The sequence below is a fragment of the Schistocerca gregaria genome, chromosome 10 (assembly GCF_023897955.1).
Source record: "Schistocerca gregaria isolate iqSchGreg1 chromosome 10, iqSchGreg1.2, whole genome shotgun sequence".
NCBI lineage: Eukaryota > Metazoa > Arthropoda > Insecta > Orthoptera > Acrididae > Schistocerca > Schistocerca gregaria.
The window spans coordinates 223,922,569-223,946,124 of record NC_064929.1 but is presented as its reverse complement, the minus strand read 5'-3'; the positions used below and the strand labels follow the sequence as shown (position 1 = coordinate 223,946,124).

General features: G+C 43.0%; 1 protein-coding gene across 1 annotated transcript in view; it reads left to right on the top strand.

Annotated features, from left to right (window-relative positions):
• Positions 1-16,820, top strand: part of LOC126293258 (uncharacterized) — a 109,640-nt gene extending 92,820 nt beyond the window's left edge. Inside the window, exons 8-9 of the mRNA XM_049986374.1 lie at positions 179-411; positions 15,139-16,820. Coding sequence (XP_049842331.1) covers positions 179-411; positions 15,139-15,306 — 401 coding nt within the window. The 3' untranslated portion in view covers positions 15,307-16,820. The remainder of the gene's footprint in view (positions 1-178; positions 412-15,138) is intronic.
• Positions 16,821-23,556: the final 6,736 nt, after the last annotated feature.

Genomic DNA, 23,556 nt, shown 5'->3' with positions numbered 1-23,556 from the left:
ATCTCTCTCTCTCTCTCTTTCTCTCAGAGGGAGGGTGGGGGGGTGCTAGCCACATACTCACATTTCATCACCGTCTGCATTTGTACAAGAGGAGTGCAGAACAGTGCTACAAGGAAACATCCCGTAGTGATAGAATTCTGAAAGTACAAAAGGGTAAAGTGTAACGTCTGTGTTTCAGTGAATCGCGTATTACTACGTCACAATACCCAACAGAAAAGAGGACAGACGACTGCATTGGCAGTGGATCACGTGCCAAATAAAACGTGTGGACCTCCCAACTCTTCAACACCAAATCCTGCCGGCAGCCCCAAGGTCTCGGCTCCTTTCAACGGCGCCCGTCTATGCGGGCAGGTCCGTCCTCCCGGTCCCAGGTCTCCGAACGAGCTGCGCCCGCTGCCGGATCTCCAGCAGGTATGTCACCATCTGTTTCTTCTTCTGTTGACCACATTTATACTGTTATTGATTTCTGCATTGGCCACAAGCTGCTGTGAATGTTGTAAGTGAATTGTTCAGTTCACAAAAATCGTAAAGAAACACAGTGACAAACCTAGAAAATGTCAGGTACAGACAGTGATCCTTTGCCGCCTTATAAAATGTTCCACGGATTCGAGCCACGCGTGAAAGTGAAAGAGAAAACGAGATTACGGCAGTGTTCTTCCCTGCCACCGGCAGTTGATCGAGTATCGTAAAGTGGCAGCCACTCGGGATGATGTCGCCGCACGTTTGCTCCCTATTTGGGTGCTCCCTGTTTGGCCAATTTCGTGTCGGTAGTCCCTGTCGTGGTGTGATTCTGAAAGTAATTGCTGTTTTTGACGTGTTTTCTCTCTCTGTGCATCGTACGATCACGAGAAGCAGCAGCGGCAGTCGCAGCCGTTTGAAATCGTGCGCAAGATGATGGCCTCGCACATTTTTTTCACACATCACGGTCTTCAGCTAAACTCTTCTGTACTCCTCCTAATTTTGTAATGCTCTCTGCCCAGCTTTTGTTAGTTTATTATCTCTCGAATCCAGTAACAAACGTCTTTACAGCCTTCACCGTCCATTTCCCTTGTTTAATTTCCAGAGCCTGTTCCCTGGTCTGTCAGTCAGTTCCCCTGTCTCTAACACACTGTTTCTCCATTGCTCATCATGTCAGTGTCATATTTCAAATCGTTGAAGCATTAAAAAATCTCTGTGTCAGTGCCACAGTGCTAATACGAGGGCTGTTCAAAAAAGTACGACCCTATTTTTTGAATTTTCAGAACTGACAGTGGTATCGGAGCCCCCGTGCTCTCTTTGTTTGTAGGCATACACAGTGTGCTTGCCCGATTTCTTTTTTTGACGTCTGCAGAAACAGTCGGTCGCCGGCTAGCCGTCGACAAGTGAATGTCAGATTTTGTGATGTGGCAAAATGGCAGAAAAAGTGGAACAGTGTTATTGCTCCCAGTTTTGTTTTACACTTGGCAATTATCGAGTCGAAACAATCTGCAAGATTCGGTAAGTGTTTTGGGACAGAGAAATAGGTACCACACAGATAGAGAGGTGCTACAACTACTTTGAAGACAGCTGCTTGTCAGTGAAGAGTGAAGCACTTTCAGGTTCCTCAACATCAACGAATGTGGTCATTATTCACAACTTAAGAACCTCGGTGAAGCAGGATAGATGAATGACGGTCAAAGAACTTTCAGACGAGTTTAAAATTAGTATCAGATCCATTCGTTCCTTTTTAACATAATATTTTGACGTCAGGAGGTTCTCGGCCAAATTTCTGCCGAAGTTGCTAACAAGTGAGCAGAAACGACAACTTCATTCCGAGATGGCACAGGGTGTGAATACTTTAACATTAATCCTGACTTTCTTAACACAGTGATCGCTGGCAGTGACTTCTGTGATTACAGATAAAACCCAGAAACAAAGTTCCAGTCATCACGACGGAAGCATCCGTCATCCCTGAGACCCAAAAAGTGAGGCAGGTCTGCAACAGTGGGAATGTTGTCTTGACCGTTGTTATTGCTCCCTCACAAGTACACCACAGAAGCTGATACTGTCAATAATGAGTACTACCTAGAGTTTCTGTGTTGACCCATTGAAGCGGTGAGACGTAAATGGCTGGACTAGTGGGTGCCAAACAGTCGGCACCTATACAATGATAACGCACCCACTTGTCGTTCTCAAATAATTCGGACTTTTTGCCCAAACGTGACATGGCTATGGTTTGCCAGCCTCCCTATTCCCGTGACCTAGAACTGAGTGACTTCTGGCTTTTCCTAAACTGAAAAATACTCTGAAAGAGACTAGACTTCAGAACAGGGAAGACATTATACAGAATTCGACCCGGGAGCTGGGCACCAAACTGAAAGTGACTTTCTGATGATGATTCCAGCAGTTGTAGCGGTATTATGAGGGTGGTTTGAAAAGTTCTCAGAACCACCAGGAGAGGTCAGCACTAGCGCAATGAGTTGTTCACGTGATATTCATTGGACTGTTGCCTGTAAACACCTGCCACATCACTGCTCTTGGAAGAGAGCTGTGGCGGTGAAATGGCTCTGTTGTTCCCGCATAGTGATTAGCAAAGATGGAAAAAAAATTTCGATTCGAGCAGTGATCATGTGATTTCCAGAATCCACTGGGGGGACTCTGCTCCTTCATATTCAACTGTTACCAAGTGGACAAATGAAATAAATTTGGTCAGGAGAGATTAGATGATGATATGTGCAGTGGTCTGTCAAGCTGTGTCACTGCTCTAGAAATCAATGCAAAAGTGCACAAAATTGTTGTGGAAGATCGCCAATTGAAAGTGCGCGAAATTGCTCACAGTTCCCAGATGTCATCTAAAAGGTCGTATCAAATTTTAACTGAAGAATTAGAAATGACAAACTTGTCTGCAAGATGGGGTGCCTCGACTCTTGATGCTGGATCAAAAAAGAATGAGAATGGACATACTGGAACAGTGTTTGGCCTGTTTTAGGAGAAATGAACAAGATTTTTTGCACCAATTTGTCACCACAGATGAAACTTGGGTGCACTACTATACAAAACAACAGTCAAAGCAGTGGAAACATGCTGATTCTGCGCCACCAAAGAAAGCACTTCCTTTGGCAGAAAAGGTCATGGCATCAGTGTTATGGGATGCAAAGAGGAATCTGTTTCTAGATTATAGCCCCACTGGGGCTAACCTCCTGGACCAATTGCAACAAAAGATACACAAAAAAGGCCAGGTTTAGCAAGGAAGAAAGACATTTTCCATCAAGACAATGCATGCCCACACACGAGTACTATCGCTGTGGCAAAATTAGATGAACTAAGGTATGAATTGTTGCAGCACCCACCTTGTTTACCTGATATGGCTCCTTCAGATGAAGAATTGATAGCCAGAGTTGACAACTATTTTGCAGGCCTGGAGGAAACTTATTTTCGAGATGGGATCAAGGCGCTGGAACATTGTTGGATCAAGTGCATTAATCTATACGGAGACTACAATGAAAAATTAAAAAAAGTTTCAGTGATGTAAGTATTTTTGTTCTATTCCTTTTGGGGAACTTTTTAAGGCACCCTTATAGAAAAGGTGTATTGGCACTCAATGGAGCTACTTCTTTTGAAGGTGACTAGTTGTCAAGCAATTGTATTAGTACAGGCATTGGTTTTATAAATAAGTCAGAAGAGCCCTCGTACCACTCTTCCATTTACAGCCACATTGGTTGCATATTTAGTGCATCAGACGCACTTTGTGCTGGTTTTATACTCCTATTTATTTCTCTAGCTTTTCATTCAGCTTATGCATTAAACATGAAAAATCGTCTACTGTTAATATAACTTTATTGTTAATTTCTTTCATCATTTTTAGTTATATGTTACTGTAGTCTTATTGTTATCAACTTTTGAGCGTATAAAGAGACAGAATGGTTTCGTCAACATTACCTTTGGAAGATGAAATTCCAAGAGTTGTACCCCAGGACGACACGACCCATCTGTTCTGAGGATGGGGTGATTTTTTGGTGGGTTGGGAAAATGCAAATATCGTACAGCAGAGTGTGAATAAATCGAAAAGTTACGCAACATTTTTCGCAAAAAAACTCTGGCATTTACGATGCTATCGCTACTTTTGCTTTTAGTTGGTGAATGACAAATCAGAAGAATGTAAAAGTAAATAATTCACATTTGAAATGATCTCATTACAGAGATTTTGAAACAAAGTACACTACATTTGTTCTGAAACACATAAAATGTTCCAGTCACAAACAGAGTGAGAGAAAGTTGTAACTTCGGGAACACCACATTTCCTAAAGGTTCAGCTGGCGGAGCTACTCAGCAGCTGGTGTCAAACAGATGCGGCACACTTTTCCGCGGACGTATGCATCATACGTCATCGTTATGAACTGGAAGTCTCCCGTGCAGCTTCTGACTACTTTTTCTGGCCACAGTCACCTACGAAAGGTTGTTCCTGTAAATTACAAACTTTTGCAGTTAATTACTGATCTAACCAATGGCTCGAGCAAAAATGTAAAGGAATTTTCGTCTGCAAAGCAACTGTACTTCCTGCAGGTGATGTTCTCGTATCCGTCACACTCACTTACATACACTGACGAGCCAGATATTATGCCCAGCACGAGTTTAAATGCCACCTGGTGACCCTGCTGGCTTCTGGCACGGTAAGGAAAGTACTTATTTCGAACAGAGACTAAGGGCGTATTGATCTAACTACAAATCGTGCCCTGTGGCGAAATACACCTACGTTAATGACATTGACAAGTGGCAGATAGTTACGGCCCGGAACTCGGCAGTGAATGTCTCAGAAATTGTGAAGCTGGTCTTCCGTTCACACTATACTGTTGTGAGCAGTGGTCGAAGAGTGGAAGAACTGCAAAAATGTGGCAAGGTGTCGATTATCATGCCTCGTCAAAGGATGCAGAGGTTGGAAATTTGCCCGCATCTGCCAGTAGGATAACTGTCTGTGCCACAAAACAGAATCTTGCTACAGTGGTTTGAGGAGCATCATCGTGAACTCACTCTGATGCCTCAGTTACCATTTCTCCTGATCTGGACCTGCTGGAAAACACCTGGGACAATATTTGATGCCAGGTCTACACCTACAAACCACTGGCCAATAATTAACAGGAATTGCACAACCTGTGCATGGAAATCTGGTTCCATGTGTTTCCAGAAATCTACTTTAGGATTGTCTAACACTGCCAGGCCCCTCCCACCACCCCTTTCCCCGCCCCCACTACACACACACACACACACACACACACACACACACACACACACACACACACACACACACACAAAGGTGATTAACTTCAACACCAGCAATTTGAAGTTGTCTTTGAGAAGTTATAGTTAACAAACTTCAGTAGATGCTCTCGAAAGACGAACCTGATGTGAAGTGCTTCCAGAAGTTTGTCGACAATTGTAACTTCACGAGAGTGACGGTCTCTCTACAGCTGTGTCTGGTACAGATGATGAAATCCCGTTCATGGTAACAAGGTAGCAGGCATAAGCAGTCTTGACGAAATATACTAGCCAATGGAAGCTGATGAATGGACATGGGACTCACTGTAAATTAAAATTATTCAGCATGTGTACCAATGTCCAGTTCTATGGCTAAAGTGTCACATTAGCTCAAGACATAAAATGCACATTTTAGCGGTGTCATCTTTGTCACTTATCTAAGTGCTCTTTCGTCCAGTGATAATTATATGAGACAGTGTTATGAGAGTAAGGGTAGAGCCCATTTTGCATACCAAGACATAAAAAAAGATACATTTATTTACAATGAGTGATTACATATGGATCCAATGCAAATCATGACAGAACAGAATATAAACAACATAAAAGGATTTCAAGCAAATATTTGTGAATCTGCAAGAGCAGCAAAAGGTTGTGGTACATATCATCACAAATTACAAGGACCTACACAAACAAGAGATGTATAGTTAAAATTTGTCACACCACGGAGATCAAGTTAAAACATCTGCAGACAGGAACACACGTAGACTGACGTTGCCATGGTGCATATCTGGGGATGGAAGAACAGAAACAGAGATGTGTAATTACAGGTGCCGAGTCGCAGTATGAGAGCCTCCGTCCCTGATATCCTCCCCGCAGCATTGCCATCTTCCTAACTTGTGTAACATCTTTACCAAATTGTGACATTTCCAGACCATTATTCCTTGTTCCTTGCCCGAGGTTTCTGATGCTGCAGTCATACCCACTGTAAAACATGACAAGTCCATCTACCCGTTACCATCTCCTCCGTCCCCGCCACTGGTAAATCCTACAATATCAAAGGCAGGGCAACTTGTAAAACCACCATCTCGTGTGTGCTACACAGTGTTTTGTATATGTGGGACCACCAGTAAACTGTCCGAGTGCACAAATGGCTGTAGAAAAACTGTTCGTCTCAAGGCACCCGTCACGGTTGCACGATGTAAGGGACTCGAGGGCCGACTGCAGCTACATCCCCCGATACTAGCTTCCCTCAACTCTGGAGGCAAGAGCTCTTCCTCTGACATTTCCACCCACCCCCCTCTCCCATTGACATTTTTCTGGACTGAATCTCTTGTTACAGTCCTCCCAACTGTTTTCGTTGATAGAACTTATCTACTCAAGTATTTCCTTTTTACTTTCTTCCTCCCTTCTACCAGCCCACCCTCTTACTTTTCCTTGTGGTTCCCTCATTTCCTCTTCCACTTTCCTCCTAGTTTGTAACTGCACTGCTTATTCAATTTCTCTCTCTATTAATTCATCTTTTCTTCTCTCACTGTCTATCTGTTATCTCTAGACCAAAGCTATGTTCGTCTATATTCTACATCTACATCTACATGACTACTCTGCAATTCACATTTAAGTGCTTGGCAGCGGGTTCATCGAACCACAACCATACTATCTCTCTACTATTCCACTCCCTAACAGCGCGCGGGAAAAACGAACCCCTAAACCTTTCTGTTCGAGTTCTGATTTCTCTTATTTTATTTTGATGATCATTCCTACCTATGTAGGTTGGGCTCAACAAAATATTTTCGCATTCGGAAGAGAAAGTTGGTGACTGAAATTTCGTAAAAAGATCTCACCGCGATGAAAAACATCTTTGCTGTAATGACTTCCATCCCAATTCGCGTATCATATCTTCCACACTCTCTCCCCTATTACCTGATAATACAAAACGAGCTGCCCTTTTTTGCACCCTTTCGATGTCCTCCGTCAATCCCACCTGGTAAGGATCCCACACCGCGCAGCAATATTCTAACAGAGGACGAACGAGTGTAGTGTATGCTGTCTCTTTAGTGGACTTGTTGCATCTTCTAAGTGTCCTGCGAATGAAACGCAACCTTTGGCTCGCCTTCCCTACAATATTATCTATGTGGTCTTTCCAACTGAAGTTGTTCGTAATTTTAACACCCAGGTACTTAGTTGAATTGACAGCCTTGAGAATTGTACTATTTATCGAGTAATCGAATTCCAACGGATTTCGTTTGGAACTCGTGTGGATCATCTTGCACTTTTCGTTATTTAGCGTCAACTGCCACCTGCCACACCATACAGCAATCTTTTCTAAATCGCTTTGCAACTGATACTGGTCTTCGGATGACCTTACTAGACGGTAAATTACAGCATCATCTGCGAACAACCTAAGAGAACTGCTCAGATTGTCACCTAGGTCATTTATATAGATCAGGAACAGCAGAGGTCCCAGCACGCTTCCCTGGGGAACACCTGATATCACTTCAGTTTTACTCGATGATTTGCCGTCTATTACTATGAACTGCGCAGAAACCGTGCTGATTAGGTATCAATATATCGTTCCCTTCGAGGTGATTCATAATGTTTGAATGCAGTATATGCTCCAAAACCCTACTGCAAACCGACGTCAATGATATAGGTCTGTAGTTAGATGGATTACTCCTACTACCCTTCTTAAACACTGGTGCGCAATGACTGGTCGATTTGTCTCCACCTGGCATCTCAGTGACTGGCCTCTCCTTTGCTGTTCCTCTTTCCTCGGTCAGGAAGGGTCTCACAGTTCCTAGGAATAGTTTTCTCTACCTTCATGCGTGCCTGTCAGAAGTGCTCAGAATTTCACCATCTGAATAATTCTGCTCTCACAATTTTGACGATTTATTTGCACTGAGAGATGAATTTTCATTAAATTGAGTAAATAAGATATTGAATGTGCCGTGGGAATGACATTGTATACAGGTAACTGAGTGTACTAAGTGCAGAAAAAAGATGAAGAAGTTATCTCACAGAAGTTGATACAGGCGGTTAATACAGGGACGTTTGTGGTGGGAATTTCAACAGTCCTTTTTAACATGAAAGATTTACTTTGGCATAGGACAAAAATAGAGGCGTGCATATTAGAGAAAATACTGGCAACAGTAACTTCATTCTTCGAGAGCTGCAAGATCACCAATGATTGCTGTACAGATACGAGCTTCTTATAGGTAAGGCTTACTGGCCAGTGATCATCTTCAGTGTGGATGCATTCACATTGCCTGAACTCTTACGGGATTCGGTAGATTGGCTACCACGAATGACGAGTACGGTGGGCAGGGGCACTACAAATGTAGTGTGCGGATAGAAAGTTGGAAGTGTGGGTCTCACGGGAAGCGTGCCAGAGATAAGTCCCTGCAGTCAGACAATCGTCTGTGTCCTCGGTGGCTCAGACGGCTAGAGCGTCTGGATTTGCAAGTAGGAGGTCCCGGGTTCGAGCCCCGGTCGGGGCACACGTTTTTCAACTGTCCCCATTTATATTTATCAACACCTGTACGCAGCGAAAGGTCTAGATGTAATTATAACTTCATTCATTGAGAGCTGCAAGATCACCGATGACATCTGTATAGACATAAGCTTCATATCAATTGACAAATAATCGCAATAGTATTGTGTCTCACTGTTTAGATGCACAAAACGCGTGGGTGTTTTCAGCTTGTTACTAAATGCAAATAAGTAGGAGGCCGAGTTGATACGAGCTGAAGGAGTCCAGGTTGCAATAATATGCGGTACGGCACACTGTTAGAGAGAAGGATTATTATTCAAGAAATACATAGTACAATGAAATTACTTATCTTCAGTAGTTAGTAAGACGGCAGCTGCGGCTATGAACTGACAATCTCGTAACATGGAATACCGTGAACTAATACAACATATTCTCAAGGACTGCGCCTGATGGGCCCTCCTCAGAGAATCAATGCAAACTTTACACAACTGGCTGTGGGCTGGTTATGAAAGTGCGTCTGACTAGGTTGAAATTTAAATAAGAAGTGAACAAGGCGCACTCCAGTTCTGTCGAGCTGCACAGCCCGCTAGAGTGCGCTGTGCTCAGCAGACGATGTGCTGCTAACCTTGTGTTGGTGCGGTGTTGTAATAGTATCTGTGGCAATGATACTGCACCCCTCGCCCCCAAAACGTTGCAGCGTCGTGGAATAAGGCTTGCGACGTCAAGAGGAGGGACCTGGGGGCTGCAGAACTGAGGGGCGGACAGAGGGACTGCTCGGGATGACTGCCTGCCCGCAGTACCACATTCACGCGAGGGAGCAAAGGAAAAACCCGGTACAAAAACCTCCTCAGACTGGACACCACCCCCAGGTACGCCCAAAGGGGACAGGAGTGGCGAGGGCAGCGTCGGGGGTGGCGTCCGGCGGTCGGCTGGCATGGAGGCCGCAGTGGACAGGCGGCGGTGGCCGCTGGCAGCAACGGCGATCGAGGCGCGTGCGCAGAAGGGGCGCGCTGGCCACGCGCCGAGAGTGACGGTGCATGCGCAGTATGCGCTCCAGGGAACACGCCACCCACGGCAGCAGCGCGGGCTCGGAGGGAGACTGCGACATGTCAGCATCTTCCGACAAAGAGGGGGCGGCAGAAACCAGAAGGTGGTGCAACTGTAACTGGTTCCTGTGCCACTTGACCAAGCCGGACAGACCAGAAACAAGATACAGAGCATGGCTGAGCAAGCGAACAATTTGCCCCTGCTTCCAACACCGCCTGCCCGTAAAAACTCTGTAGAAGACCATAACATGCGGCATGAAGCTGGAAGGAGGCGACGCAGTGGAAGCAAGTGGCGAAGGTAACTGCAAAAGTGACCTGTGGGCACAACCTTGAAGCAGTTCAGCTGGGGAGTGAGTACTACACGGCTGGGAGCGGTAGGACGACAGAAAGGTCCAAAGAGCACGCTTGTAAGAGTGCGTAGTGCGCAACTTAGTCATCTGTGATTTGAATGTTCGTACGAACTGTTCAGCCTTGTCGTTCGACTTTGGGTGGAACGGGACGGAAGTCAGATGGCGAATGCCATTGGCAGAACAAAATGTTTCAAAATGCTTGGAGACAAACTGGGAGCCATTGTCGGAGACAAGCACTTCTGGCAGACCCTCCAGACAGAAGAAAATCGACCGCAACGTCCAAATGGTACTCACCGAGGTAGTGGAAACCGTCGGGACAACCAAGGGGAAGTTGCTGTAAGCATTGATAACAATCAACCAGTGGGCATCCCAGAACTGACTCGATAAATCAACAAAGAGACGCTGCCAAGGTGCATTAGGAGTCAGCCGCGCAAAGAACTATTGGCGGGGAGCAGATCAAAGCTCCGCGCAACACTGACAAGTTGTGAGGAAATCTTCAATGTTGCGATCAATACCAATCTAGGTGCAATGATGTCGCGTGAGCTGTTTTGTCCTCACAATACCCCGGTGACCAACCAAGAAGGTGGAGAATTTCCAACTGCAAAGAATGAGGTACCACAACAATGGATTGATCATTTTCCGTTCGGAGTAATAGAACACCGCGGTGAACTGACAGATTATGGCATTGTGCAAAATAACGCTGAATCAGGGGTCAGGAGTTTGTGAAGCAGACAGCGGCCATTGCGTACGGATGCACTGCAAAACTAGGCGTAGAGAAGTGTCGGCAGAGGTCGCGGAAGCAATACGACGGGAGTCAACCGGAAAACCGTCGGCAAACTCTGCGTCTTGTGACTCAGCGTAGAGACACGACACTTCAGAGGAGTCAAAGGCATCGTCCGGACCAATAGGAAGACGAGACAACACGCTGGCATTGCCATGTTGAGCCGTAGGCCGGTACAAACTTTCGTAATTGTACTCGGACAGAAACACTGCCCAATGTTGCAATTTCTGCTCCGTACCAGCTTTAACGGACTTGGACAGGTGGAACAACGATGTCAAAGGCTTGTGGTTGGTAACCAGATAGAACTTCCGACTGCACAAAAAATCGTGGAACTTGGTGACTCCATAGACAATAGTTAGAGCTTCCTTTTCTATCTGAGAGTAGTTTTGTTGTGCCGAATTGAGCAATTTGGAGGTAAATGCCATTGGGTGATCGACTGAATGTACACGTGCGAGAGAACTGCACCGATGCTGTGCGAGGACGCATTGGCAGCCAAAACCACAGGCCGCGAGGGATCAAAAGGAACCAAACATTGATCACTGAGCAACGCAGATTTGAGCTGGCGGAAAGCAGCGTCATAATCCGGAGACCACACAAAAGGCACATTCTTACGCCGGAGGCAATGCAGAGGCGCTGCTATCTTAGCAGTGTTAGGAATGAAGCGAATATAATAAGTAATTTTTCCCAACACAGATTGGAGTTCCTTCAAGTTCGTAGGTGCCGGCAAGTCTCTGATCGCACGGAGATGCGACGGGAAGAGGTTGATACCCTGTCCATTAATCACATGGCCTAAGTATTCTATCTTAGTCCGAAAAAACTTGCACGCTCTTGTTACATTTGAGACCAGCCTGTGAAAGGACACTAAACAAAGTTTTCAAGTTCTGCAAATGTTCTTCAGGGTGCGACCCAACACTACAATATCATCTAGATAATTAGAGCACCCTGGAGCCGTAGCACACAATTGCTGCAAATATGACTGAAAAATAGCTGGCGCCGAAGCACAACTGAAAGGAAGCCGGCGAAACTTGAACAGTTCCAAGTGAATATTTATGACAAAGTAGCGCAGCAACGAGTCGTCGAGCGGAATCTGGAAGTACTCGTCTCTCAAATCAATCATAGAAAAATACTTACCTGCACCCATCTTATCAAATATGTTCGCAGAGTGTGGCAAAGGAAAAGTAGCAACAACAGTCTGGGGTTCACTATATACTTAAAATCTGTACAAATGCGGAGTCAACCATTAGGTTTCTTAACACACACTATCGGTGACGCCCAGGGAGAGGCAGACACGGGTTCCAGGACTCCAACGTCTGTCAAATGCATGAGTTCTGCAGCTACTGCGTCGCGTTGCACATGCGGGACCGGGCGAGTGCGCCAGTACACAGGTATAGCATCGTCTCTAACTACAACATACGCAGCGAAATTAGAAGCGCAGCCCAAGCCGTCGGAGAAAAGTTCACTAAACGACACACAAAGGGAGTCAACACTGTCGTTATGGTCACTATCTGAGACGGACAGGACATTGTCTTGCACCGAGAGGCCAAAAACTTCAAATCATTCCAGTCTGAAAATGTTTGTAGCATCACGTGAACATTGTGGAAAGTCACTGTTCTGGTGGTGGCACCGTACGTAGCCTGTACACTACACACACCAAGCAACGAAATTTCTTGTCCTGTGAAAGCAGTCAGCTTGGGAAGCGAGCGGCGGTGAGCCAAGCAGTGCATATGTGATTCAGAAAAGAAACCGAAGCACCAGTATCTGACTGCAAACGCACAGCATGTCCAGCAATGCGGAGACTCACAAATAGTTTGCGTGCACTGCACTCAATGCAATTGAGAGTGTCGGAGGAAGTCTGGCTAGGCACCTGACCGGTGGGAGAAGCACGTGGTGTAGAAGCCTGTTCAAAAATAGCATTAACGTCCATAGGTTGCTCAGAGGCAGTTCCACGGCGAGAGCCATTGCGGCGGTGCCGCTTCGAATTACGCGAACCTGACACGTATGTGGGGTGAGAGTTCCATTTGGAACACACGGCTTGAACATGACCTGTTTTGTTACAGAGAAAACACCGAGCCCTACGGGAGGGGCACTTGTCCCGGGGATGAGCACTGAAAGGTTTGAGTCTAGGCACGGTAGTATGGTGAGCACATTGTTTACGCACCTGCTTGCAGTGCGGCGGAGCCGGCCGTGGCAAAGCGCAGTGCGCGGGTCTGTTGTGAGAAGCACTAAGCACGCACACACTTGGCGTTGCGTCGAACGCGGAATTCGCCCTGCCCAACGTGTCCTGGCGATCCAGCAAATCTAACACTTCACGCAAAGTAGGGTTCTTACATTTGAGGATCTGTTCCCGGAGGCGATGACCCGTCACACTTTGTGCGGTAGCGTCTCTGACCATTACATTTCCGTAGGACAGTCCGCAGGCACACTGGAAGTCACAGTCGGATGTAAGCCCTCACAAGTCTGCAATCCACGAGTGGTTAGTCTGACCAGATTCACACCGCAGGCAAAAAAACTTATAATGCGCAGCGATGACATTGACACTGTCCTCGTAATGTGCATCCAACTTGCGGAGCACGTCGTCATATAACTGTTCTTCCGGGTGGGATGCAGGAAGAGTTTCACTAACACGCGATACAGTTCCACACCAGTGTGGGCAATAAGGAAAGGCAGCCGCACATTACCTGCAATTTTGTAGGCCTCGTAGTGTGCTTCAAGCTGCGCCCAGTACTCATCCCAACATTCTGTCCCAGGGTTGAAGCATCGGAACGGCGGTGCTGGTGTTGGTGGTGGGGGTGCCAGCGACGGCGGCGTGTTTGCTTGCACTAGTCCTTGCATCGCTGCGGGCAACTGCGTCACCTGTTGCGTCTGAAATTGTAAAAGCTCAGGCAGCGAAGGTTGTTCTCTTTGCGAAGCCGTGGTGAAACAAACAGGAAGCAAGCGAATCTGCGAAGTGGGTAGCAACTACCGTACCGCAGATGAGGGCAAACCAGAAAAGTGAGCAAGCAAGGGTCCGCAGGGCGAAAGCACGTCGCCAACCTAGGCGAAACTCAGCCCCCACCCCCTTCTCCCCCTCTCACACACACACACACACACACACACACACACACACACACACACACACACACACACTTTATTTCTTTATCTATCTGACTCACTCATTTGGTTTTGTCTTCCCACCTGGCATTCTTAAAGTCAGAGTCAACATTCCTCCACATGTAAAAGACACTTAGAACTTTTGAAAGTGGAAAGACTTATATTACTCATCATGTGTCTTGCGCATACAATTTTATTATATGGTACACTGTATCATATTTTACTGTATATTGTAGAATGACAGAGGTATTTACTAATAATTCCTGTTAATTATTTACCGACCCTATTCTGTGTTCTCAAAATAATCTTGGACTGTGTACTACATATTGTTTGAAGTGTATGATTTTATGGAATTTTTAAATACCTAGGCTTTACTTGTCTCTCCTGTCTCTCAGGCAGTTTCAGTTTCTGGTACAAAACAGAGGATCTCTACAAATTTTGTGTCATAATTGCTGCTGTGGCACGGTGTGTCTTTCGCACCCTCGATATTACTAAATGTGAGCCATTTGTGAGATTTAGGTGAAAATTTAGTATCAGATAACAGTGAGGAACTCTAGCAGACATAACACTTTGCAGAGGATATAAATTTTGTATGTAGTGTACAGCTTGCACTTGGTAAGTCTGAGCTCTTACTGTGTATTCAGTAACAAACACTGTTGCATTTCTGTAAATGTGTCTTTGTGAAACTGTAGTTAGTGTGTTTAAAGCAGATGTAATTTCCATTGTGACCTACACGCTCCACATCCATCCACATGATTTGACGTGATTTTTATTTTTCGGAGCTTACATTGAAGATATTGTGTTTTAGCACTTCCGAAACCACACTATCTGAATTGACCGTGAGCAATTATAATTAAGTTTGCCTGGGCAATATTTTGTCCAGGTGTGTTCGTAGTATTGTATTGACATTTGTCACAACACTGTAAGCTGTATTAAAAAATGTGGTGACATCTTTGTGTGTGTGTGTGTGTGCGTGTGTGTGTGTGTGTGTGTGTGTGTGTGTGTGTGTGTGTGTGTAGTAGTAGTAGTAGTAGCTGTAGAAAGTCGTATTCTCAAATCTTGAAGGTACTTATTGCTGACTCTTCATATAATGTGGCATACACAGGCAATCTATTTTTCTCATGCGATTTTTCCACATATCAGATTTCCTGCCTGACACGTTTTGTGTTGTAGACGCCAAGTATACACCGTGCGGACATCAGCAGAGAAGGAAATTCCCCTGCAGCTAATTCGATGGCAGCTAATTCGTTGCTGACTGCATCGTATAGCATACTGAGCAGCCAGGAAACCACATTTTCTTCAAATTCGAGTACCCCGAGCCCGAGGGAACAGTCCTCGTGAACTCGATTGCAGTGATGCAGTATGCTGATGTATTGGAAGTAAACTACTAACCTGAGACAACACATATTCATTTTTTTAAGTTTAATATAAAATATATGCCACATCACACTAAGTTCTTCATGTGGAATTTTCTTTTTTATGTGATTTAATGATTTGTGCTCGGAGACAACTTTAACACTGTAGTATGCCAGTGTGCATCAATGTATATGGGTGGGGGGGAATGCTAACATCAGCATTATCTCAGTATTCAAACTGTGCATCCATACTGCTTCGCAGTTTGACCTTTCATTGAGCTATTAAAATGTAATGTTTCATTTGAGATGTTTTAGTGATATGTGTGTGTTGAATCGCCTTTAAGATTTTAGTGTAAAGACGTATTTGAAACAAACTACTGAACTCAGTGTGCAGACAAGGCATGTACGCATTGTTCAAGTTTAGCATATTGTATGTATTACTTCATTAATTTATTCACATGCAGTTCCCCATATGACATGTGGGCTGAGTCCGCATTTAAGTTGTAGTATGCAGGTGTGTGACCTTACTAACATTCTTCATGTGAATTTTCCAGTGTATATTTTTTAGTGAAATGTGACCTGAGGCAACTTAAATATTTTGATTTTGACTGGTGTATGTGTTTGAAACAAGCTGCTATCCTGTGTTCAAACTATACACCAACTGCTGTTGCATGTATTATATGTGCCACCTTACTAAGTTTTACGATTAAGATCTTTATAGTAATTTTGCACCACTCATTGATAGCAACAAACTGGATGACGTCCAAGTGTTAAGATTATTGTGTAACGGATTATTTTTCCGAGGTTTATTTGTAGCTTTTAAAGTAGGAACATAGTATTATAAACATGTATCGTGTTAGTTTTTTTATGACTTGAGTTAATAGTATTGTCATCTTTATTTGCATGCAAAACCATTTTTAAGTCCTTAGATAACTCCAAAAAGCAGATAATACTTGCCAGACACTTCATTCACATAGCATTTATTTTTAGCTGTTTTAACTGGTTTTGTTTGCTTGTTTGTCATGGGTGATCTGCGAATAGATAGATCGTGTTGGCTACATATTTCATTGATCGTTTATACTTATTGCTCGGACACTCAAATTTCTCGAGTAGGATTATATGTGCACCACCACTCGAGTGTAACTTTCAGCATCGGACTGTAAAAAGAAACCAATTGTATGCAGAGGTCTCAGATTATAATCAGGGTCTAATCAGAAAATAATCAAGTACCTCTGTGAATGGAAACATTTGTGTCCCCTTTGTGGTGTGAAGCTAATGTTCAGAAATACTTAACAGTGAATCAGTGCAATGTAATTCACAGATCTGAGTAAATTTGCAGTTCATACTATTTGCTTTTACACATTTCGTTGGACATCTCCACGGCTTCTTCTGCCCGCAATGGAACAATGAATTATTTTGGCCTCCAGTAACATGGTGTGTCTTGTAAGTGTTACATAACTGTAACTACTAGCTGTAGTATATGTGCCTTCTAATGGAGAAATGGGGTACACTCAAAACAAATGTAGCACTGTAGGGACGCATCATTTTCATTTTCCTCAACTCACGCAGGCTCGGTTCACTGCTGGAATCTTATTTTCAGTTCTTCAGGTGGCTGAATACCGTCAAATGGCATCACTACCTCCTTATATAAAAGGAAGTTTTCTATTGCCTTTCTGAAAAATGGCACACTTACCGGTTGACGTTTGTAAAGCACTACAGCTCTTAAGAGTTAAAATAACTGGATGGATAGAATTCCTGGTTGAGTATTGCATAAAACTACACAACACTTACGTAGGTCTACAAGCTATTACGGCTTTTGTTTATAAAAGAAAAATTTTCTTAAGTTGTAAGACTGCACAACATTCTTCTTCAACTTCTTCTTAAAATCTATGTTTAAAGCTATTTTTGGGTTATTCTACAAAATTAGTTGTAAATAAGAATGCAATATCTAAATGGATTCCTTCCCTACACTACTGGATGCTAGAATTCAGCCAGTGAAACAAGTGCTTTACAGACATCACCCAGTAAGTGTGCCATTTTTCAGAAAGACAATAGAAAATTTCGTTTTATATAAGGATGTAGCGATGCCATTTGACGGTATTCAGCCACCTCAAGAACTGAGAATAAGATTCCAGCAGCGAACCGAGTTGAGGAAAATGAAAATGATGCGTCCTTACAGTGCTACATTTGTTTTGAGTGTACCCCATTTCTCCATTAGGAGGCACATGTACTGCCATTTCAGTCAACCTGTACCAGTTTGTTACTTTTCACAGTGTGTTACAGCTTCGCTAGTCTCACAAGTGTCGTTTTTCATTTTACTTATCACTTGCATTTTCCTAGGGACTGACTGCATCGATCACTTCCATTTTTTCTGTGTCTATTCAGTGTATCATTTAATTTCTGTAGGAACACATTATGTATGTGATTCATTTGATAAATTTATATATCTATCAGCCATTTCAATATTTCAAAATATTGACTCTTGTTTTTTGTGTTAGCATTTATATTATTGTATTTACGATATACAATCTTTTGTCTCAGTTATGACTTTGACTGATGACATTTACGTTTTGAGAATTATCTGCTGCTTTGTGAATAAAAAAAAGTAATCTGTGTATTAGGTGATAACACACGCACAGACTTACAAAGGCTGATAGAAGTACAGCACTTTTCAGTTCTGTTTTATGTCATAATTATATTATTACAACAAATCAATTTACAAACTTGATAACAAATATGCAATGCTTTGGAAAACGAATTTGTTGTTTAACTTAGTGTACTTTTATATTCAAATACAATACATATTTTAAAAGTATGCTAAATTTTGTTTCTAACACAGTTGTAAGTTGTTACACAAATGCAATAATGGAATGGTTTTGTGTTGAAGGTAAGTGCCAGAAAAGGTCAAACACCATAAAAAAGAGAAGCTTTTATAAATCACATACCCAGTAGTGAAGCTGGCAGAATGCTTCAGGGAAAACTTGGAGAATGTAGTGCAAAAACTTTCCTGGTGGTGTTGTAAAACTCACCAACTGTGGGCTGAAAGACTCAGGTGTTTAGAATGAGTGACAAGGCCAAGGATCTATGTGCTGTTATACTATGCGTCATGAGCAGTGATGAAACACACTTAATTTTGAGGTATTCTCTAATATTTCTGATGATAAACAGACCTGAATTTATCAGAAATACTGTAACTGGGCACATACACAGAAAACCCAACAAAAACCATCTATTTTTTCAGTTTGAGGCACTGTTAAGCGCTCATAGACTTGAAAGCCAAAGTTATTCCATTTAGCTATTTTTTAAGTCAGTTATTCAATGAAATGAAATTTTGAACAGGAAGAAATAAATCCGTCCCACTGTCGGTTGTAGAGAGAAGGAAATGCTACTACAGTCCAGTAAGGATAGGAGAATCGCAGCACATCGTAGGTTATTACGTGGCCTGGCTGAAGCTGAACTACGTACTGCTTGTCCAGGGTTCATACGACCCGGGACAACCAGGAGATCCGGGAAACACCCAGGAATTGTTTAGAATTCCGGGAATTTTTCATTGTTGTAGTTTTCAGTTAAATTTTTGTGATTTTGACTGGTAAGCACTGATACTCTAACAAATGATATTACTGTATCCCGCTACTGCAGAACAATTCTGCAGCAACAAACCACGAACGAGAGCAAAAAGGAAAATGGAAATGAAATTTAAGGTGCAAAGGAAATGCGGCATATACAACAACAAAACACAGTGCTCAGACAAGTGTCTGCCAACAGCAAAGTGTGTCAAAGGCTTTAGAAAGACTATGCAATGCTTCATAACAACAAATTGCCTCCGATGAGCATGACGTGACAACCGTTTGAATTAGATTCGTTTGAGCAGTTACGGGCGGGCTCTTGGGCTCGCGCAGTTGCTTCTGGTTACAGAAGTGTGGCTAGGTGCCAGTATCTAGTATTGTCCCGGTTCGGAAATATCATAGATCTGAAGCTAATCCACAGAGCAGTCTGAGTTGCAGTGGGGAGGTGGGTCGTCTCCACGTGACCTGTGTTTACGTTCAGTGATTTTGTTGTTCCCTCTTCGTTTATTGCTCTCACGTTAAATGGAAACAAAACGGATTTTTGTTGCCGGGACATAGCAAATAAATTAAAATATGTTCGCATAATTACGGAAGACTGAAATATGTTATTAGTTTCAGATTTTATTTCCACCTTTCTGACAGTCAAGCATTAATAGCCTTGCAGAACAGTGAAGTTATTTTTGTCGGTTTGCTAAAGAGATTTGGCTTTTATTAAATCTTTTCTGCTGAGGCAGTCAGTTTTTTGAAACAAAGTGTTTAATTTCACAGCGTTGGCTACTTTCAACAGTGCGCTGCATTTGAAGTGCACGCATGGCATTATGCCATAATAAAGAACCAAACATGAGATAATACAGTACTGGTACTCCAAGGAAATTTGCATCCAAATCTGGACATACTAATGTGCACATTAAGCCGAATAATGCATTTCAGTATGGTTCACGAAATTCCGATGCTTTTGAAGTATCCTCCGATGTGTTGTTTCTTCTATATGATAATGTAAGATCTTTTAATGTTTTACACGTAGGAACGTCAGGTTTCCTGCACCATCGTAGCTGCGCAAGCACGGTGATGCCTGTTATCAGGCGCTCTCTGGCAACTGCTGAAACGAAGCTATTTCTAACACGTCGCGGGAAAATGTTAAGATTGGTATTTTGAAAAGCGTTACATTCAAAGTAAATTTCCGTTTACGCAAGATGAACTATGTGCGGAGAATGTACGATGAATTTCTTAAATCACAAAGCGTCTGACACTCATTTAAAAATCAGCTCTTTGAGGACGACCATTTAGAAGAATTTTGAGCCCAGAAGATCAGACATTTACATTGTTATTAAAAATTTACTGGTGGATTTGTGTGACGTATCTTAAAATGTAACACATGCAAAAAAGATCAACATGATATGTGGCAGCTTAACTTCTCTTCCAGCTTATTAATCTTCTTACGTGAATGCTGTGTGTATTAATTTAAACCATTAACTTTCGTTATTTATGTGTTCACACTACTTAAGAGTGATCTTGCTATTGACTGACTGCATCACGTGTCCTATGCTGTTATCAGCTGGCGAGATTACGTGACATGAGCTATGACTGGCTTACTAAAGTTCATCACAATCCCGATTTCAATGCTTCGGAAAGTGACATGCGGTGTTTGTTGGAATTCAGATTTATACCTGTGTAATATGAAAATGTGCAGGGTACATGTTGCTGCACATCAAAGGTCTTTCAAAACATGTTTTTCCCCCCTGAGTTTCGTTTTCTAAAGGGTCAGAAAATGTTACGTCGGTATATAAAACCATAAACATTCAGAGGATTGATGATTTTTCCAGTGCTGAAGAAGAGCATACTGTTACTGAATACAGAAAAGTATATTTACACCCGGCAGAAAGTGTATTTTTAATCGGGAAATCCGGGAATTTTTTTTCCTTGTCCATGTATACATCCTGTTGTCAGAAGAGGTACAACATACCAAAACTCATTAGACTGGCTTTGACAAAAGACCCTGGACCATAAATGTTGACTCTTCATTCGTCCAAGGAGGCATTTGATTTTATAAACACTGTTTTTATTGTGGTGAGGAAATTGATTCTCATTGGGAGAAACTTTGCAGGCTTCCCTATGCAAAGGGAAATATTGTTCATAATGTAATGAAACTAGAATTAAGAGACACAGTTACTGGGGTTGCCGAAAGGCGAGGTGATGACTTAGCTCACGGAGCATTGGAACATACGTATGGTGAGGACATTTGTGTTAAAGATGCTAAGTACCACAGGTGTTGTCAGAATGATTTTTACCAGCCAATCAGGGGTGGAGGAAAACAAGGAAGTCCTGGATCCCCACAGTGACAGATGAAGCAATGGAAATGATTTCTTCCTAAATCGAACAATCACATGAGTATTAGTTTACCTTGCAGGAGTTAAAAGACCAAATCACAAAATGGTTGGAAGGCAGATGTAAGGACCATAAAAACTCGACTCTTCTGGAAGTATGGCAAAGAAATAATGATTGTTGGCAGACATAAAAAGAGCACAGAAGTGTGTTTCAAAAGTAAAGGCCCTACCATACTGTAATAGTTTGTATCACAGCAAGCTATCAGATCCACGTGAAGAGTGTGTGAGCACTACTAGATATATGCTTCTTGAGGACATCCGTTCACAGGTCTATGATACACTGCAATCCTCCACAATTGGTTCCTGTCAGATGTCCAATCAGTGATCTCTGAATCATTGCTCCATTTCTTTGAGTTGTTGATTTTGAGAAACAAATGAGGAATTCTAGATATATGGAAAAAATGTGTGTTGCTTTCTCACATGCAGCGATTTCTGCAGTAAGGCTACGGTCATTTCTGTTGTCTTTATTGGTTGACCTCAGTACATTCATGTACAAAAGATTTGGATCGAGACTTATTACCGACACTGTTAGTGCAATTGGATTCACAGCTCAAAGGTATGTAAGCTTGCCTATTTGAGTCATCCCCAATTGCAGGACATGAGCATTCTAACGTGACCAGTGAGGAATTAATTCATTTCATCTTTGGTAACATATGCACTATTGACAGGTTGAATACTTTGCATTCCGTGGGGGGAGTCATGATAGTCATTCCCCTTACAACAACTGTGGTGTCTGACAGCAGCATTGATCAGGTAAGAAGACGTTCAGCTTCTGAATTTTTCTCTACAGTTCGTGTACCTCAGCTGATCACTTATCTAAAAACAAGTTATGTATTATTATAAGGGATCTCAACATTGACGACCCTGAATGCTTAAAGGTGTCACTCTCTGGAGGTGAGATTCTGCGGCTTTATGGAAAGTGAAAGAAATTCACTGACATAATGCCCCCCAAAACAGCAGGGAACCTCCACCTTGCTGCACTTGCTGGACAATGTGTCTAAGGCCTGACCGAGTTGTCTCCAAACACCTTCCCAATTATTGTCTGGTTGAAGGCATATGCAATACTCATTGGTAAAGAGCAGTCCATTCGGCATGTTGCAAGGCCCATCTGTACCGTGCTGCGTGGTGTTATGGTTGCAGAGATGGACGTCGGGAGAGAAGTTGCGCATCATGCAGCCTATTGCGTACAGTTTGAGTCGTAACACGACGCCCTGTGGGTGCACGAAAAGCATTATTCAACACTGTGGCATTACTGTCAAAGTTCCTCCGAGCCATAATTCGTAGGTAGCGGTAATCTACTGTAGTAGTAGCCCTTGGGCAGCCTGAGTGGGGCATGTCGTCGACATTTCCTGTCTCTCTGTATCTCCTCCATGTCCAAATGACATTGCTTTGTTTACTCTATGACGCCTGGTACACTTCCCATGTTTTGAGAGCCCTTCCTGGAACAAAGTAACAACGTGGACATGATCGAACCGTGGTATTAACTGCCCAGGCATGGTTGAACTACAGACAACACAAGCTGTGTACCCCTTTCCTGGTGAAATGACTGGGACTGATCAGCTGTTGGACCCCCTCTGTCTAAGAGGCGCTGCCCATGCAGGGTTGTTTACATTTTTGGGTGGGTTTAGTGACATCTCTGAATAGTCAAAGGGACTGTGTCAGTGATACAATATCCACAGTTGACGTCTATCTTCAGTTCTGGGAACTGGTGTGATGCAAATCCTTTTTTTGAAAAAAGCTTAAGTGTCCATACAGCTCAGAACTGAAACGACAAAGTATGTCTGCCTGAAAATGTAGAATTTTGAGGGATGAAATTCAAGAGTATTGATTTTTCAATCACTTTGAAATGGTATGAGCTGGTTAAGGTTGTGGAGCATGGAAAAGACAGGTGTGAGCTTGAATAGGCATGTGACAATGTTTGCTACAAATTTGAAGAGTGCTTCATTACACATTTATACAAATCCAAATACTTATTGGCAAACAAAAGCTGAATTAAGCCAAAATGGATAGTGTTTCAAAAAATGAAGAAATGGAACTCATCTCCCCAGTTATAAAATGGCACCGAAATGGAGAATGGTGGTGAGTAGTATGAACACTTCTCCTCATTGCTCTTATTGAAATGTTACTTGCTTTGTGTTACCTGTTCATCTGAGATCATGTAGTCACCACATATTAAGCATCAAATCTAGATGTAATTCTCATTCTTTTTAGGTGTGTATCAAACTGTCACATCCGTTTCAGGCTCTGGAAATTGTAAACAGCATTCATAAATGATCACCAACACTT